Source organism: Halichoerus grypus, chromosome 3 (genome assembly GCF_964656455.1).
Source record: "Halichoerus grypus chromosome 3, mHalGry1.hap1.1, whole genome shotgun sequence".
Classification (NCBI taxonomy): Eukaryota; Metazoa; Chordata; class Mammalia; order Carnivora; family Phocidae; genus Halichoerus; species Halichoerus grypus.
In genome coordinates this window covers 70,182,229-70,201,663 of record NC_135714.1, presented here as the reverse complement: position 1 = coordinate 70,201,663, position 19,435 = coordinate 70,182,229, and the positions used below count along the sequence as shown (strand labels likewise).

General features: G+C 42.5%; 1 protein-coding gene across 18 annotated transcripts in view; it reads right to left on the bottom strand.

Moving 5' to 3' along the window:
* Nucleotides 1-436: 436 nt before the first annotated feature.
* Nucleotides 437-19,435, bottom strand: part of AFF1 (ALF transcription elongation factor 1) — a 238,085-nt gene continuing 219,086 nt past the window's right edge. For 15 of the 18 annotated variants that reach the window (XM_078068916.1, XM_078068915.1, XM_078068917.1 and 12 more), the window contains 9 exons: nucleotides 16,574-16,677; nucleotides 15,352-15,607; nucleotides 14,512-14,603; nucleotides 14,267-14,327; nucleotides 10,328-10,464; nucleotides 9,673-9,741; nucleotides 8,921-9,058; nucleotides 6,816-7,021; nucleotides 437-5,790 (listed from right to left, as the gene is read on the bottom strand). In XM_078068916.1, the coding sequence (XP_077925042.1) occupies nucleotides 5,669-5,790; nucleotides 6,816-7,021; nucleotides 8,921-9,058; nucleotides 9,673-9,741; nucleotides 10,328-10,464; nucleotides 14,267-14,327; nucleotides 14,512-14,603; nucleotides 15,352-15,607; nucleotides 16,574-16,677 (1,185 nt within the window). In that variant the 3' untranslated portion in view covers nucleotides 437-5,668. Of the gene's footprint in view, nucleotides 5,791-6,815; nucleotides 7,022-8,920; nucleotides 9,059-9,672; nucleotides 9,742-10,327; nucleotides 10,465-14,266; nucleotides 14,328-14,511; nucleotides 14,604-15,351; nucleotides 15,608-16,573; nucleotides 16,678-19,435 lie in introns of those variants that run through there. The other 3 variants (XM_078068922.1, XR_013446404.1, XR_013446405.1) reach the window with 3 other exon arrangements.

The following is a 19,435-nucleotide window of genomic DNA, read 5'->3' as shown; positions in this document are numbered from 1 at the left end:
CAGCACCTAGGTTTTTCCTGATTTACTAAAAGCACTGAGGTAGAACATGAGTTCTTTCAGAGTAGCAAAGGGAGGAGAGACCAGATGGCCTTTCAAAACCTTTCAACACCAACATTCTACAGATCTGTCCACTCAACAAACATTGAAAACAGGCAAATTAAGGTCACCGTTGCCCCTGGCCCTTAATGTCAGAGAAGATGCCACACTGGTGAAGGGTAATTCGTGTGACTGAAGTTCTTAAAAATAAACCAAAGAAAGAGAAGGATGAGCTTCCCTCTGCCCACACTTCTTTTCCCATTTCAACAATAAATACATATTGTGAACAAGGGCATGTCATTCCACCGTGTCAGACTCTTCTTGGCTAAGTGGTAATTATATATAGCAATTTTAGGAATTACTTTATTCAGGCAAAATGAAAGCATGGATTCAGCCCCAATGATTTCTCTAAATTTTTATTTTTTTTTTTTTTACAGCTCGATCCTCTTGTGAAAAGGAAAGAATTTGAAGATTAACAAGTCAATTACATGTCTTTTTAAACAGCAATTAATCCTCATTACAGAGAACAACAAACAAAAGATCTGTGGCACGTTATCTTTGGAAAGATCTTTTGCAAATTTTTCTTCTAAAAAAAGAAAACTATAATTCTCACAGATCACATATGTCTCTTTCAAAGGACTATACAAGGCAGCTAAATTTTATTCACAAAAGCCCCAAGTTGCAGTTCCATTGCTGAAGTAGATACAATACATGGCGTCCCCCTTACTTGTGTTGCACATCTTCCCGCTGAGAGCATCCCTGCTTCCCTAGCCTACGTACAAACTCACTGTGTGGACTAGACAGCTGGCACATTATTCCACAAGAACTAGAGACAAATTCGTATTTTAGATAGACCAGTGATCATTTATCAACTGGGCAATTTATTCCTTTTTTAAACAATTTTAATACCAAGATTTGACTTCCTCTAAAGTTATAAGAAAGCAACAAATATATAATATAATATAATATATAATGGTAATAAATAAAAAAAGGCAACCCTGCTCAGGTATCATCCAAAACATGATCACATTCAGAAAAAGACAAAAAAGATTTGGGACACATACCTATAAACACACACACACACACACACACCAACATGAACAGTGTATACTTGATATCTGAGGGGGAACGTGCAGTAATTTTAACAATACATGTTGATGGCCTGAACAAAAGGCGAAGTTAATACTGCCTGTGTTAAGCATCACTTAAACATCTACTTTTATAAGCAAAGCACGTTATCTTCCTTAGGTCGGCCACCGCCTGGTCTCACCAGTGCAGCTTGGCCAGCCTTGCTGCCAGTGGTCTTATTCCCTTGTCCTTGCAGGCCGAGAGAGTATTATCTAGGCTCACAGGGAGCTGTAGGTTTCCTTCCTGCCCTTGTGGGTAGAGAAATACAGGCACTTTTCTACCCATCACAGTACCTGTTGAGATCTGTTGCACAGTGGAACATTGTGTGACTTCCCTAGGACAACAGGAAGTCCACAGCCCCCTTAAGTAGATAGGTGGTGCTTGCCAGCTCATCGTAAGAACTAAAGAACATGGCCAGTGGTCATCATTCTTAGTCACCGAGAAACCAACACGACTGGATTGCATATTGGAGGTTTATATGGTACAAATACCCCTTGCAATGTTTGAAGGAAGATCCCCAACACCATGTAATTCTGCCACTCAACCTCCAGCAAACAAAAGGACAAAAGATGAAAAGGCACAGGAAAAACCTTATATTCATCAATTCTCAATAGGACCAAAAACAATCAGAAGAGACAACCCGCTACAGAAAGGGAACAAAGAAGTACCGCCATAATCCTGACTCGCCTCCGTAGCCCCATACACAACTCACTTTCCAGTGAGCAAATCTCTGCATTTGTGTTTCTAAAAGAAGCCCAAATATCCCCGCAAAACTGAAATACTGGTAATTGATGGTAAAGACTGTAGTAGAAGAAGTGGCAACGTTTTTCAAAAATTTGTGTAGTGTCTGGGAAAATAAATCCTTAAGAAAAAAGTAGAATCTGTGGTGGGAGGTACGGAATCAAGCCTTATTTGATTCATTTACCTGAAGATGAATAAATATGCCTCAAACTTCATGAAGCAGAAGAACAAAAGGTACAAGACCCACATTAACATGTCTTAAAGCCGTATCAAAATAAATACAGCATTATCCCAAATTAGTATTATTTCAAAATTAGGTTTGGTCAACAAAGGCACAATGAATACATCTAATTCAACCAGCCTCATAGGCTGTGTGTGTGTGAATGCGTATGTATGCGTACAACACACGCACATCTCCTTTCTATATCAGATAAAAAGCTGTTCATTTTGAAGGACATAATGGTTCATCTTTTTGCTTCTAAAAATTATTGGACAGGAATCCTAACAAAATAGTAAGCTCCTGGTTCTACTGACATGAATATTTAAGGTACCAATTAAGGCAAGTTTTCAGCCAGAAAGGGGTCAACTCTTAGCTTCTCAAAAGCCTGGGATCTGGAATCAAAGGATATAAATGTGTTCTAATTTGTCTAGGGGAAAAAGCTAAATATCTTGGTCAAAACAGATCTATAAAATAAAGATCCTTTTATTTAAAAAAAGAAAAATTCTGATTCATTCAGTATCATTCAGCACTGAGTATATCCTAGAAGTCATGCTATTGCAGCTCTCGTCCTGATAATACACCCCCTGGACCCTCGCTTCTTCACCGCAGCTCACATGTGGTGAATGTTTTCACATTCTTAACCCAGTGTCATTAGGTAAATTTCAGTGAAGTGTTTTTCATCCTTTAGCAGGGCCCCTAGTCTGGCTAAAATCTCAAGTTCAGTGATTCACATTTTAATTATCTCCAGAAATGACAGAAACATTCAACATTTTAAAAAGTAAAACAGTGTTCTTCCATTTCCTAGTAAAGACACACACACACACACACACACACACAAAACTGTAGTGCCAAAGGCAAGATTTTACACTCAATTTTCACTCCTTAAGATGCTTTGTTATTTGTCTCATTTTATAATCTAGTCCTTTCAATGATCTACCTCAGTACAAATTCTGCCTTTGGGAATTTAAGCATGCAGTGAAAAAGTGCAGTGATTTTTAAAATTCTTTAGATTTCTATATACAACTGTAACAGGAAAAAAGACCTTATGAACATTAAGGATTCATCAGCCACTATTTTTCACATACTCTATTTAAAAAGTAGCCACTGGGAATCCTCTTTTAGGTACAAGGCAGTAAGAATCGGAAATATCCCATGTTCAAAATACTACAAATTGATCTCTGCAAATTGATTAGTTTTTCAAGGGACAAATAAATTCTTAATATAAAGGTCAGGGGAGAAAAACACTACACACGAAGAATAAGGCCACTGAAAAAGCAATCAGTTTTTTTTTTTTTCAGAAGTGGCTGAGCAATCGACGCCGAGATGTCTTCAGTCACAGGAGCAGTGTCGCTCACTGACAGAACACACACACACACACACACACTCCAACACATCTGCATAGATCAGAACCTGTCCGAAAAAGACAGCCTCCCAAACTGACAGGTGACTTGTACTGGGGAATGGTGGGGCAAAGGGGCAGAGAAGGCCAAGTGAATAAGCGGGAAAAGGACATTAAATAATCACAGAAACCTGAATCTGGTGTCTTGTTTCACACATACAAGAGATGGGCACGATGCCACAACCCAACAGACAATTACTGCTCATTTAACAAAAGGTTTTGTTAAATGGCCTTGCTTTAGAACATCAGCGAATGAAATCGGTCCATCAAGACCACACATGCAGTCCTCATGCTCAGATATTAGTACTGCTGTAACTCTCTGGCTTTCACCTAAACATGAGGTAACAAACCTCTGAACTAGCTACTGATAACAAAGAACAGGCTGGCTAAGACACTGAAGGAACAGCTTCACACGAACAATTCATACGTGAGAAATCATCATCACTCCCATCCTCTACACATCCCTTTATGTATTGACCAAATCACCGAGTTCTTACATTCCTTGTATGGACCTTCGACCTCTTCCTTATAAAGATGGCACTCCCTTCTTCACTAATAATATGAAAATGACAAATGTTCTGGGTAGGAAACAAAATGTAGAGGGGCAGAATGGGATAAAGGGAGAGAAAAAAATGAACCAATGGTAGCGATAACACTCACTCCTCAATTTTAATACATGTGCAAATTCTACTTCTAAAAGGGATATCAAGAATTGGCTTTTAAAAACACTGCACTCAAAATAATGCTTCCAATAGCCTTCAAAGTTTCAATAAGAAAAAAATCTGTGCTTATGGTTATGTGGGAATTTTAACTGTGTTCTTTCATTTTAGGTCATTCCCTATGAACTTGATTTAACGTCTAGAATATGGCAATAACAACATATGGGAAGGCCACGGTTCTTCAATCCAATCAAATCTAGTTGACTGAGAACACTTTGGAGTGAAGGCATGTGGTGACTTTTTTTTTTTTTTTTTTTTTTTTAAGTCTAATTAACCACCCAAATCTCCACATCCTCTTAGGGAGCTGACTTACCCTAGACAATCAAGGGCTCAGAAAGTCTACTTTTGCTATAAATATAAAATAATCTGTAGCAGAAAAATATAGCCTCTCTAAGAAGTAGATTTCATTTTTCTTTGTTTGCTGACAAAATTCTGAGTTGGTTAGACAACATGAGTTACCACATAACTGTAGACCACAGATCAGCACCTCAAATTCCAGCTCTACTTAAACAAAAATTAAAAAGCACTTTAGCCATCTGGTCGGGTATAAATGTTGGTTCCCTTCTTCCCCAATGTAGAAAATTCAGAATATAGTCAATGGTGACTGCCTTTCGCTGAAGCAGGGGGTGGGGATGACACCGCCACGTCCTCCATCGTGCATGCGATCTCAAGATGGCGTCCCCGTGGGCAGCAGCTCCTCCCTCCACTGCTCGGACTTAGGCTGACTCCCAGCAGTGACGGAGAAACCAGAAGTGGGGTGAACGCGCGGTACTCCAGGCAACAGGGGCGTGGGGGGTGTGGGGGAGTTGCCTTCAATTTTATAAATTGTGACAATACTTGGTATTATCAAAGCCACTGTTCACGGGCAGAAAGTGGGGTACAGTGGAGTCCTTCACAACTTACGCTTTATAGATGACCGTTAGAAGTTACTAAACAAATATTTCCCCCAAAACTTAAAAGAAAAAAAAAATCATCCACAAAACCCTACACCAAAATTCATTGTTTAAAAAATTTCCTTCTGGGAATAGACTAGGGTGGCTACTGAAATGACATGAACTTGCTCTCAGAGCTGAAACTGCTTCTCCTCATTTCATCTGCCATTTGCATCCTGCTGGTTAAAAAAAGTACGGAAATGTTTCTAGACCACTCATACGCCCACGTAGTCTACATTGCACTTCTGTCCTTCAGTTAGGAAAGGCAAGATCATCTCTGAGGCCAGCCTCCTCCTCTCCGCTTCTGTATAACCACCATGTCCCACCAACGATCACATAAGTTCTTGGAAGTTTAAGCGGACAAATGTCCTGGCCATCTCATGGTGCTTCTCTTCTCGAGTTTGGTGTCTTGATGAGACAAACGTCTGAACTGTTTTTGAGGCTTTCAATGTGCAAAAAAGTTCCCAAGCCATCAAATCAACTTGGGCCTCCGTTAAGGTGTTTTGGTTGCTTGTTTTAGCCGCTGAAAACCCTGTCTTGTATAGTGCACCAGATCCATCAAACTGCTGTTGAGGGCCAAGGCACACACACTTGTGCTGAGCTGAGCAAAAAACTCTGCAAACAAAGCAAAACCAAAACCAAGTGAACACATTTGCACACACAAAAATAAAAACGGAAACATAAAAAGTCAAAGTTCCAGCAACTGTATCCCCACAATGTTCTGTGCTTCGTCACAGCCAAAAACCGCCATCTAGTCCCGTTAATGGCTCGCTAGTTCTGCACACCCCTCCGCTGGGCGCCAGGCTGGGCCCTGAGCCGGTTCCCGAGCTGACTCCATCACGCCTGGCACAGGGCACGTGCTGGAAGATACCCAACCTGTACTACCGGGCCAGTGGGGGGCTGAATCAAAACAAAACAAAACAAAAAACCCCCAACAGGTGAAAAGCATCATTAGTTTGCTAAGAAAGAAAGTAAAATTCTAAGAGGCTATGAGAAAAGTAAGTGGCTACAGCTAGCTGGCCACTGCCGTCCCTAGAGCCAGGAAAGAATCCGGAGCGGCATCCGGGGGCAGGGGCAGGGCCGCTTTTACTCAGCGCTCGCTGGGCGCCCACGGGCAGTCCCTCTGACGGCCCGCGCTCCACCACCGCCTAGGCCTCGGCTCTCTCCCGGGTGTCTTCCTCTCAAAGCCGCCTCAGGACTGTCTGCTATGCCACGCTTCTTAGACTGCTGCTGACCGTCTTTCTCAACAGATACTGAAAACAAGCGTGCGACTCGCTACTTAGGTCACACTACCTCTCGTACACAGGGGTTGTGCGCAGACAGCCGGTCCCCTCCCGTCTTCACGAGCCTTGCCCTCTCGCCGGCACTTCAGCTCGGGCTGAAACGATGATGCCGGAACGTCTGGAGGGCAAGGCGCCGCAACCACTTCTACTTTAATTTTGCGGAGATCCGGTCACGGAAGCCTGGTTCCGTGCCACAGGGCTCAAGCAAGAACTGCGGCTGGGTCGGGAGGCGGAGGGAGGACAGCAAATAGCTCCACACTCCCTTGTCTTCAGAACACTGAACATAAAATACAAACCAACAATGGCACTCCCTCCAGATCCCCACGCCCCGGGAATTACCACCACAGAGCCTTTTACCTTTATTCTTCCTCGTCAGGACCTCAGCCTGCTCCCAAAGATCGAAGGCGGTAAGGACATGGGATGTAATGGTGACATAAGACGACGTCATGTTTTGGATGGTGACAGGCATGCCGCTGCTCCCTCCGCTGCTAGCACTTGACTGGGAGCCAACGGAGCTGGCAGGAGAAGGCATTGGAGAGAGAGGGGACGGTGTGCCTGTGCTTCTGGGAGGCGGGACAAAGAAGAGAACCAGTTCATCACCTTAACCCCGCAGATTACGGACTTCTTGTCTCTGGGACTGCAGTCCAAGTTACAAAGATCGGGGTGCACTAGCCAAGATGAAAATCACTTCTACAAGATCAGAGACACCCTTCACCTTCAGGATTTGGGGAATTTACTTAATGGCACACAACAAAATGGGGCCACCAAACAGAGAAAGTAAGTAGCTGGACGGACGCAAGGCGTCCTTCGCTGGACCCAGAATCAGGTGGGCACATCTATATTCCGAACGTGCTTGCTCCATTTACACAGTCTACTCGCTCGGCCTGAAATCCCTTCCTCCCCCACCCTCAGTTCTAACTTCCACCAAAACAGTGTTTCCCTGGGAAGACAGTTCTAATCTCCTATATATTCACTCTCTCAACCAGTCAAACATTGACCGAGCACCCACTCCACACTTGGCCCTCTTCTGGACGCCAGGGAGACAGCATGGCCTCCCTTTGGCCACCACCTGAACTGGTCTCTTTGCATTTACCTATGAATTTATCCATTGCATTTCTCACATCCCATTATACCCTTCTGTCTATTCCTTTTCCTTCCTTGAAGGCTGGGACCATTTCTTATGAATCTTTGCATTTCTAGCACTTAACACAGAGAGTAGGCTCTTCCCAAGTATCTACTGAATCAATGACTAGATGAATACAGGACAGCCTCCAAGGAGACTGGGAAAGAGGTACTGCGCATCAGGGGATGCAGTCTTCTCTCTACTCTCCTTCTGGCTATACACCTGCACATGCAAGTTAACAAGGGCCTTGATGGGCCTCAAGTGAGAAACACGAGGAAAACACTTAGATATAAAAAGTAATGGAAAGATGGGTCAAACAGCAGGAGCCTCATGATTGGGTCCATCTGCCCTCGGGGGGCTGCAGGGACCCCAAGTGTCCCCCGCAGAATGTACACTGTGAAGGACTAGAGTGGCAGCTCCATGAGGGCAGAAATTCTTGTCTGCTTCGTATACTGCTTTATCCCCTGTACCTAAAAACAAGGTTTGGTACAAAGAAGGTGCTTGCTGTAGAGTGGCTGGACAAATGGTGAAGGAGTTATTTAAAATAATGTGACTGACAATTTACTAACTTAGAATTAACATCTGAGGTGAGAGTCATGAAAATTTTCAGAGGTAAAAAGTTACTTCTCAATCAGGACTTTTTTTTTTTTTTAAGAGAGGCCATATGGGACTCTTTTCTCTTGAATGTGCTAGAAATGGGGCAATCTTCTAGGTGATATTCTTAAAATAGCAAAACTTATCAGAACGGGGAACTTTTCAAGGAGTATAACCAAATTAAAAAAAAAAAAATGCTAGGTAAGTACTACAGGGAAGAAAATTCTAACTTCACCTTAACAACACCTGCACAAAAATTCTGTTTTTCAACACCTTATGGCACAGATGAACACCTTCAGTTCACAAAGGAGGCAGGAGTCAGCTAGAGATAGTTTTCATTCTTAATATTACTGTCATGGATCCTAGATAAGGGCATTCGGTTCTGGAAAGTTCTTGTTTACTGAAATGCCAAGACAACAGGTCACGTAGATGGAGAAAAGACTTCGGCTCTGATTGGCTCTGCCTTTGTTTTGTGTTGTTAGGCGTATCTGAAGATCCTCAAAGCTCTAAAATTTTGACCCTATATTCTTTGTAATTATCTTTTTATGTTACTTACTCAGCAAACACCTTGACTTATACCTATTCCTCAAAAAGGTAGAAATATGCTAATAATTTAAGGAGCAAATCAGCCCACAGATGTACACAATTTTTGGAAAGCCAAAGTCATACAAATGGTTGCAAAAGCAAGAGCTAAATAAAGAGATAACTTGATCTTAAGAATTATTTAAATCAGACTTTTCATTACCTTGCAATGCATGGAGAAGGTGCCTGGGCAACTTTGAAAAAACTGCTGAAGTGTTCGTTAAGAGCACGAGAATACTTTATTGCTGTATCTTTTTTACAACGAAACATCGCCATGTTCAAAATGGACTGGCAACGCATGCTATGAACATAAACAGAAGTTAAAGTGAAGAATTACTTCGTAGACACGAGTATCACTACTACACAAAGCCATCTAATTAACCTTTCATAGTCTAAGGAACACGCTGGGTTTTCCTCATCTACATGAGGAGAACATCTTAAGAATCTTACTGTACTGTTCACATTATCATCAAAAGTAGATAAGGCATAAAGGGGCTCCTGGGTGGCTCAGTCGGTTGAGCATCCCACTCTTGATTTCGGCTCAGGTCATGACGTCAGGGTCCTGAGATCAAGCTGACACTGAGCGTGGAGCCTGCTTAAGGTTCTCTCTCTCCCTCTCCCTCTGTCCCTCCCCCCAAAGTAAATATTGGTGGAAAAACACAAATACACAAGAATATCATTTAAGTCATGAGACCAAAGCATCTACTGAGTCAACAGTAAAATGGCAGTAGATGTCTTTCATAAAAAATAACTATCAGCGGGATTAACCTCTTGACCACGCATCCTACTTTCTGTTATTGTTCTGCCTTTCATTATTAATTCCCATGTTAAGAAAACAAATTTCAAAATCTTTTTTATAACAGCAAAAGATGCAAAAGCAAATACTATTTAGACAAGGACAAAAAAAGTACACACCATAAAACAGCAAATATTTTCTCTTGTGGAGTTGAGGCGTCTGAAAAGGATTTTAACGACATTATAAATCTATAGGAAAATATAAAAATACATCAGGTTAACCAAAGGCAGTTAGAAAATCCCAGGCACAAAGATATCTTATTAGGTTTGTCTTGGTTTTATGTTGATTTTCCTGAAGATGTGAAGACATGAAAACCACGCAGAAGAAAACCCCAGGCTTTAGAGCAGTAATACAGGCCATTCAGCAAAGCAGACAAGGACATGTCTCTTCTCTGGCCTGTTACCTGCTGGAAACCACGTAGACGCGTGTCCTCCCGGCGTCCCCTGCCCAAACACAGACAAAGGGAGCGGACACGGAGCTACCAGTGCATCTGACAAGACAGCCAAACTGGAAAAACCAGGCTCTCCCTGAACGGTCTGGCATTTCACGGTGCACTTGGCAGAAGGATGGAGCTGGACCCGGTCCCTCCGTTTTATCACATCATCTAGAATACAATTTTCGTTTCGGGCCCAAGAAACGGTCCTGGATCAGTAACTTTTTTTTTAAGGCTCCCCTTTATTAAGTTGTCTTCCTACTAAATTCGAGTGGATTCAAACAACAAAAGGTGAGGAAGGAGAAGCACGTAGCAAGATGGCAAAATGACGTGGCACTTACTTAATGAGGTCCGCGCTTTCCGAGTACACCGAGTAAGCCGACTTGGATGCCGAGCTTTCCGACTCCGTGGCAATCCCACACTCAATAAGGGACAAGGCGGCCTCCAAGTACTTAAAAGCCTTCCCAACCTTGTCTGTCTGTAGAAGAGCATGGTCAATGTTAGGCCTCAGACAGACTTAACTGTTTAGTTTCTCAACCATATTCTCTACCTCAACTTTCCTCCACTGTCTTAATTATGGCTAGGGAAAAGCGTGAGAACTAAGGAGCTCAAAATGATAACCAAAGCCTGTTGGCTCTGACCTACTGCAAAATTTCTTTTAGCAAAAATTTAGTAGGAAAAAGAAAACAATCTTATTAAGACTACTCTCTCAAAGTCTTAAACTACACATTCAAACCAAGGCAGTAAGCACATCGTCCCCTTGTTATGGGTGTACAATTATGTGATTTTCATGAGAAGGAGATTTTCCTACACACCTAGAATGATGCAGACACAAATTTCTTTGCGTGTGTGGAAGTTTATCTTATAAGCAATAGGAAACATGGTTTAAGGGGCATCTTAGAACTTATGTCTAACAATAATCGTCTTACGTATTTTAGAGCCAAACAGATTATCCAATCTCATTTGGAAGTCAGGGTTAAGTGTACAAGGCTATCCCTGGGCCAGGGAGGATAAAATTTCAGAGTCCCTTAAAGGGCAAGTAGAAACATGAATGAGCTCAAATACTGGTGGTCACCTAAACCTGAAGGCACGCGGTGTCACGGAATGCTCTCCTCCCTGGAACACAGCCAGCTCCTCAGAGACTGTGATGAGCACCCCCACCTTTTCTCTACACTTGCCATATGGACCATGTGTTATAAGAGCAACCAATTAACACATATCCAAGTTTGTAGTTTCTGCTAATGCCTTCAACTTGATATGTTCAAAAAGAAAAACAGCAAAGATGCAAGAGGAGTATAAGGAGATGGTAACATATCAGCAAAGAAAGATGGCGTGGGGCTGCTAACTTTTTAAAAATAACTTTGTTCTAAACTATTTTTTCCAGAGAAAGCCAGGCTCAGAAAATCAGTGACAGTAGGGAGGTTCCTCAAAAAGTTAAAAATAGAACTAACTACCCTATGATCCAACATATACACTACTAGATATTTACCCAAAGGATTAAAAAATACTGATTCAAAGGGGCACACGTACCCTATTTATAGCAGTGTTATCTACAATAAGCCAAATTATGGAGAGAGCCCAGATGTCCAATGACTGATGAATGGATAAAGATGTGGTGTGTGTGTGTACACACACACACACACAAATGTATATATAAAATGGAGTCTTACTCAGCCATCAAAAAGAATGAAATCTTGCCATTTGCAACAACGTGGATGGAACTAGAGGATATTATGCCAAGTGAAATAAGTCTGTCAGAGAAAGACAAATACCATATGATTTCACTCTTGTGGAATTTAAGAAACCAAACAGATGAACATAGGGGAAGGGAAAGAAAAATAAAATAAGATAAAAACAGAGAGGGAGGCAAACCATAAAACACTCTTGACTGTAGAGAACAAACTGAAGGTTGCTGGTGGGGAGGTGGGTGAGGGGTGGCTAGATGGGGGATGGGTATTAAGGAGGGCACTTGTTGTGATCAACACTGTTATATGTAAGTGATGAATCACTAAATTCTACTCCTGAAACTAGTATTACACTATATGCTAACTAACTTGAATTAAGAAATAAGGAAAAATTAAGAAAAACTTGAAACATTAAGTATTGTATTTATTAAGTGCTGTCAACTTCCTGCACTTGAAAAATGTTTTCTATGTTTAATAAAAAGTCTGTTTTACATTTCAAAAAAAACAAAAAAACAAAAACTGAAAATTAGTGACAGAAAGAATAAAGATCAAATTGGCACGCCCCCACTAAACCAGCAGTACAGGGCTTTACTGGTTTGCTTCACTGGTGAGAATTTAACTCCTCAATTTGTTTATTTAATGCCATTTCTTTCATGGAAATTCCAAGATTTATACTGGCCTTAGTGTATAAACAAAAGGAACTATAGTAAAAAAAAAAAAAAAAAAAAAATTGCCAATATCCGCTTCTTTGAGGGAAGTATTCTGTAAGGCTAAGAACGAAAACATTCCTGTGACAGCCCCCTGGGTAGCTCCGGAGACAGGGTTTAAGAGTAGCGGCCTCACTTCCCTTCTCAACAGTGAGTAGGACACAGAGAAAAAAAGACACTCCTCTATGTTCAGTGGTGCACTTAACGATTTGGAACACAAAATGGACCGATTTGAGACCTTGTGCAAATAAAGGAGAATTAAAGAAGAATAAAGAGGCTGCCCATTCGGGCTTTTGTCCAAACCAGCATATTTTCAGAGTGAAATGAGCTATTATTAGCTATTAAAATGAGATGCAACAAGGTATAAACCAGGACTGAACTGGGCACACTGAGATATGTGGGCAGCTTAGGCAGGGAGGAAGAAGAGGTGCATCTATACAAATTAATAAAAAAAAAAACAAAGTCCCCTGGACTACTGTTTGAATAATGAAGGAATCTGGGGTGCCTGGGTGGCTCAGTCGTTAAGCATCTGCCTTCAGCTCAGGTCATGATCCCAGGGTCCTGGGATCGAGCCCCGCATCAGGCTCCCTGCTCTGCGGGAAGCCTGCTTCTCCCTCTCCCACTCCCCCTGCTTGTGTTCCCTCTCTTGCTGTCTCTCTCTCTGTCAAATAAATAAATAAAATACTAAAAAAAAAAATAATGAAGGAATCTAGTGGCTGAAAGCGTCCAATGTCAGGGCAAGTTTTAGACAACTGGCTGACAAAGTACTGAATATTTACTCTTTTGTAGAACTCAAAAGGTTCTTACAGTTCTGGCACCAGCTCTGGGGAGCTGGAAGGGAGAGACAGGAAAAACACTGTTACATTTAGTGCAGATGTAGCCGTCCTAGGAACGGGGCCGCTCCGGAGACAGGTCTAGAGGCAGAGGCTGATCTTTGAACCCCTCACAGCATTCCCGCATAGTAAGGATTTGATAAGCATCTTGCCCTGATGAACAGAGGCTGATAACAGGGTCTCGGTCCAGCCCTCCCTAGCCGGTCTGAGGATCTGAGGAGAGATGCCTGCCTGCAGACTGGGGCAGAGAGTGCAGGCCCAGGTCTCAGGGGCCACCATGCTCTTCTCATGTGTACAAGGTTCAATATATGGTATTTGCAGGGGTTGGGGCTTAGAGCACACATGAAATAAATAAAAGGCCCCGAGCCTCAGATGTTTGAACACGACAAAGGGCAGGCATGATGTAATCACACTGCAGCAGGGATGAACAGCACATTCAATCACGGATGCAATTAACAACAAAGCATCGCTTCCCAGAACGTCCCAGCAGCCACTGGGGGAAGAGAGATCATTTTGTAAAAGCACATTTACCCACACTGCAATCATTATTACCTTCATGTTCAAATTTTACCGAACAGCACTCGTTCTACTCTTTCCTCGGGCCATTATCTCAAGGGCGTTAAGACAATTTGGGAGCAAAGACTACCTCAGTTTCTGAAATGTTTCAGGCCGAACACAAACTGATCGACTTTCAATAGCAGAACTCATCTCCCACAGCCAAAGAACTGACTCAGTGGCACGAGGAAGCCCTCATGTATTAAAACAAACACCACCAGGTAGATTTAACTTCCATTCATTTAGATATAAAACTTGTCACTAGGTACCCTGTCTATTCATTCACTCATGTTCAGACTGAGTCAAAGTGAATAATTTCACTAAGAATCTCTTACCCCTCGCTCCTTAAGACCCGCTGATCCTGCTTTACTTTGTGGCCCATGTCGCGTCGCGCCGCCCCCCCCCCCACCCCCGCCCCGTTCAGTGATAGGGAATTCAATGAGACCACAGAGATCTTATCAGAAAACATTCTACCAAAGGGATGAAAGAGCCAAACTGACCATTAACTCTGCTTTTTGCTTCAACTTTTTGGCCTCCTTCATGTGAAAATCTGCTTGTTGTCTGAAAGAAAAGCAAATATCAGCAGTGGGTCAGAGGAACCTGGAATTACTAGACCGGGACAAGATGAGTGAAGACGAAGGGGGTGAAAAAGGCTGGGAGCAGACAGGGGGCGGAGGAGGGAGGAAGCAGAGAAGGGGCAGAGGAAACAGGAGGAAAACAGAAGCAGGAGGACCCAGGGTCTTACCTGTCAGGCTTCACTGGAGGCTTCCCTGGTTTCGAGTTACCATTTGGCAAAGAAGGCACTAGAAAAGGATATGCAGTATCTCCAGAAGATCCCTTTAAAAAAATCATCGTACAGGTCACACTCCAACAGTTAAAACCATTGACCTAAAGGTACCACACCCCTCTAAATTAGCCCAAAATAGTAGTTCAAAAAAAGAGGAAATCAAGTACTGTACAATGTAGCTTAGCTAAGCATTCTCCCAGCTAGATTCATCTGAGACTGTAGGCACTGATTGTTCTGAGGACCAGAAAGGTGTAAGACGAGAATGTCCAAGAGCACAGGTACTCAACAAAGCTAAACGTAACATTTTCTTGTGGTCAACACACACCCACAGACACACACACACCCACCCCCACCCCCCACCCCCCCACCCCGGTTAGCAGGAAGAAAGGACCTTATATTTGACTATTATTTGAGAAAGCGGCTATTTTTTTTCCATTACAACCAAAAACCAAAGTATCTGATACCAAACATGTGAACCAAGAACTAAGCTAGGTAACATTTTTTACTGCAAAGCACCGGATAGAAAATTAACACAAAAATCTATTCCGACTTTTCACCTCTGAACCACTTTGTTAAGGAAGAATAAACTGACATCTAAACTTACATGGAATATTAACCATCTTTTTTACTCTCCCTCTAAAACGTGGTAGAACCTTAAACACAAATAACTCATTATTGCCCTATTAGCAGTGACGAAGAGTTCTGAAATACCATCCTTAGGAACTTCTCTTATCTGGGAATTTAAAGTAAAGATGTACTGATGGATTCCACTCCGTAAGTTCCAGCCCCCCCACTTACTTTGTGCTCTGTACTGCTTCCAGGTCCCTTCCCCTCGACTTTTCTGTGCTTGGGAGCGGAAGAGTCTTTGTGGTTGCCCTTGCTACTACTGGCACTTTGGGGAGGGTCCTGGCTGCAGGGGTCGGCTTCCCGCCTTGGCCTCTTTTGTGCAGGCTTGGCTGGCTTCTGGGAGGAGGAGGACGAGGACAATGATGAAGACGCAGGTGGGTGGGGAAGCGCTTCCTTCTTTGAGGGCTCAGAGGAGGGCCTGGATGTTCTGGAAGGAAACATCATGCAAAATTTTAAGTTAAGACAGAACCCGAACCACATAACTTTAGTAGTTTAGTTGTAAGAAAAAATGGCTGACGACACCAAAAATTAAGAAATCACAGAACATGAAATCCATTCTTGTAGAAAGGCCCAATTTCAGGGACTTTGAAAGATCTAGTCCGATCTATGAATAATGGATTAAGTTGTGTGGTTTGTCACTAAGCTCCCAGAGTCTGCCACAGATCCCAACTCCCCCAACCAAGTTAGTCTTGTTAGCTGCTCCCTAACCTGTACCCTTCTCTGACAAGCGGCCAAGCCAGCTGCTACCTTCTCTCGCCCTCCTCCCCGCTCCCTCCCTCCCAAATCTCTGTTGGCTCCCACCCAGTGACACTATACACTTTCTTTTGCCAAGTCATCGTATGAAGCGATTTCTTGAATAAACCAGAGAGTGAATAATAGTTATTGTTTATAGTCACACCTTCCTGGAAACCCCCGCCGCCACCTCTCTCCAAAGCAAGAGACTTAGTGAATAGGCCTGGACACTCCCAGGAATCGCCTGAAGAAAGAGCACTGAACCCAGGCTCCCAGGGTTCAAGTGCCAGTTCCATCTGTCATGAATTTTGTGACTATGGACAAGTCATTTTCTCTGTTTCCAATTCCGCAAAGTAGGGATAATAATAGCACCTTTCTTGTTTTTATGAAAAATTCTTTTAGAAAGAAATTACTTCCAGATGTTCAGGAAATTTTCCATAGTTAAAATGTCTTTGATAAACCTAAGTTTGGATTCAATGAATTGTTAATTCCCAAAAGGTCCTCATGGATAAAAGCAACATGAAACAAACTTAGCGCATCATCAAAATGAGCCCAACAGTGTGCTGATCCACTCCTACTGCAGAAGAAAAATGTTTTTGCCCTGTCAAAACCCGAGAAGACTCAATCACCTTTCAGGGCTATTGCTAATCTCTATACTCACTTTGTTTTAGAAGATTCTTTGTGGGAGGATGAAGATGATGACTGTGACTTGGTTTCTTTCTCCAGTCTGGCCTTCTTGCTATCATGGTCTTTCTCTGCTTCAGCCTATTAGTGTAGCATAACAAAGTACACTGTTACAAACACAGATGTACGGACAAAACAGAAAAGACTTCACAGCGAAGGTAATGAGTCATTGGACTTTTGACGACATCTATACACACACAGCAAGCTTCTAAGTACCTACACTGTGTGTGTTTTGGGGGGTGGAGGGAAGCAGACAATGGAGATTTGATGAGATTTGTACTGAGACAGGTTTTCGCACAAGAAAGGAGGATTCTTCCCACCCAGGGAAGGGAGGATCTCTGTGTCTAAGTAATAGCTGACGACAGGAGGAGTAAGTAATAGTCCTCAACACATCACTGACGTTTTTCTAAATATAAAAGAATCAGTAAAACATGCATATTCACAGCAAGTAACAACGGATGGTTTTATGAGTAAGGACATCCCCCTTTATTTCAAAAGGACCATCTACTTATGCCCACTAATTTATTCTTTGTATAAAATTAGGAGTGGAGTACTTAAAGCTCACTTTTCATCTAATGAAAAACAAGGATATTGTTGAGAAAGAAACAGGGTTACAAAACCCTCTGTCTCTATCTTATAGGCAGGACTAGAAAGACATACAACAAAGTAAGAATAGTTGCTTTGGGATTCCAGCTAACTTTTTTTTTTCCTCTTTCACTGACACAACTGTCATTCTTCCTTTCTTTTTAAGAGACTGTCTTTATATCTCTGTATACATATATGGGGACACATGTTTCTATTTTTCAAAAAATTTGAAAAAAAAAAAAATAAAGGATAAGGGGCGCCTGGGTGGCTCAGATGGTTGGGTGTCTGCCTTCAGCTTGGGTCGTGATCTCCAGGTCCCGGGATTGAGCCCCCTGTCGGGCTCCCAGCTCGGCGGGGAGTCTGCTTCTGCCTCTCTCCCTGTTTGTGCTCTCTCTCAAATAAACAAATAAAATCTTTAAAAAAAAAAAAAAAATGAAGGTTAAGTATAATTTTAATGAGGGAAGAATATGAACAGAAGGGATATTTAAATCTATAGTCACATACCTCGAAAACATCTGTTTATACCAACTAAAGCGCACGCTAAACACACGCAGTGATTAAGAGAACAAAGAATTCTTCATGGCAAAAGTCTTTTTCCCTTGTCAACATACAGACCAAGTTTATAGCAAGTCTCACATGGACTCAGTGACTTCACGGCGGCCTCCTTCCCACTGGTCTGAGTTCACATAACCGCTCCATGGGAAGAACAGCAAGTGACAATAAAGTGATTGGTGGGAGTCGTTCAATTAATTCTGATGCACATTTAGAACTAAACTCCTCCAACTGTCAGTTCACCAAGAGAGAAATCTGGGACACTACCCAGTCAATCTAGGACAATCCCTAAAAAACCTGAAATCCTCTCTTAAAGCCTTAGAGGAAAAAAAAACATTCTTCGAATTAACTGATTGTGGGAGGCCCCGACTTTCACCACTGGTCTCTCCGTCATTCCCTGAATTTCTCCAAGAAAAAATGAATAAATTCAGACGGGCAGGCTCAAGCTCTGCCCAGACATGAATAAGCAGCTTGACCCCGCTCAAAGGAAGGGGAATAGGAAAAACGTGCCCCTCCTCCACCAGACATTCTGCAAACACATGCACCTGAGTGTGCGCGGCCATTCAGCCCTTCAGCTCTCCTCTGGAAAAACACTTTCTCTCTTGTTTCAAAACGGATCATTCAAGGTGGCTTATAAAGGTACAGGTTTCTAATCACTTGGTGTGTGCACAAGTGAGAATATGAAGAAGGGAAAATATGGGGAGAGAAGAGAAATGGAATCCAAGGGAAGGCTTCCCCCCTCCTCGAGCTCATTCTGCATGGCCGGCACAAGCCTGACGGCCCCCCGACAGCATCCAGACAGAACTCCGCCATGGCTGGTCCAAAGTGACGGAGTTCAAAGACTTAGTGCAAAAATGGGAAACATACTTATATTTATATTGATAAAATGCTGAAGTGGTGATGTTTTAGATATACTGGATTAAATAAAAATTTAAAAATTATTTTCACTGGTTTCTTGCCTTTTTATAGTTTTTAATGTGGCTACTAGAAAATTTAAAATCACATATATGGTTTACATTGTATTCCTAGTGGACAGTATTGTACTACACTTTTCTAGAGCCACTCTGCAAATTAGGCTCTGAACTTCCAATTAGCCAATTCAAAGAGGAATTATAAAATGTACAGGTTAGGGGTGACTGGGTGGCTCAGTCGTTTACGTGTCTGACTCTTCATTTTGGCTCAGGTCATGATCTTGGGGCTGCAGGATCGAGCCCCTGTCGGGCTCTGTGCTGAGCCAGGAGTCTGCTCGAGATTCTCTCTCTCTCTCTGCCCCTCCCCCTCCTCTAACAAAATAAATAAAATTTAAAAAAGAAAATGTACCGGTTAGATAAGATAAAAACAAACCAGTTGCTCAGAAATATAACCATTTATTACAGAAGACTACAGAAAAAGCACCCTGGGGGACCCTAGTAAGAAGATAATGTGACGTAAACAAATAGGCACATCTTAAAGGCACAGCTGAAGGAGGACAGGGAATTTGACACAGCTGTTTCTCTTGTGGCCTCAGCATGGACGTCACGGACCAGCAGCAGAATTCTGGAGCACAATCCAGAAGAAATGAAAGGCGCCGGCACATGCCAGGAGAAGCCTCCTGGGGTCCGCAGAGCACACAGATCCCCACCCAACAATTCGTAATGGCGACCCTTGAGAGACCGTCAACGCTGGCAGAGAAGAGAGAATAAACTGGAAATGACTGGGTTAA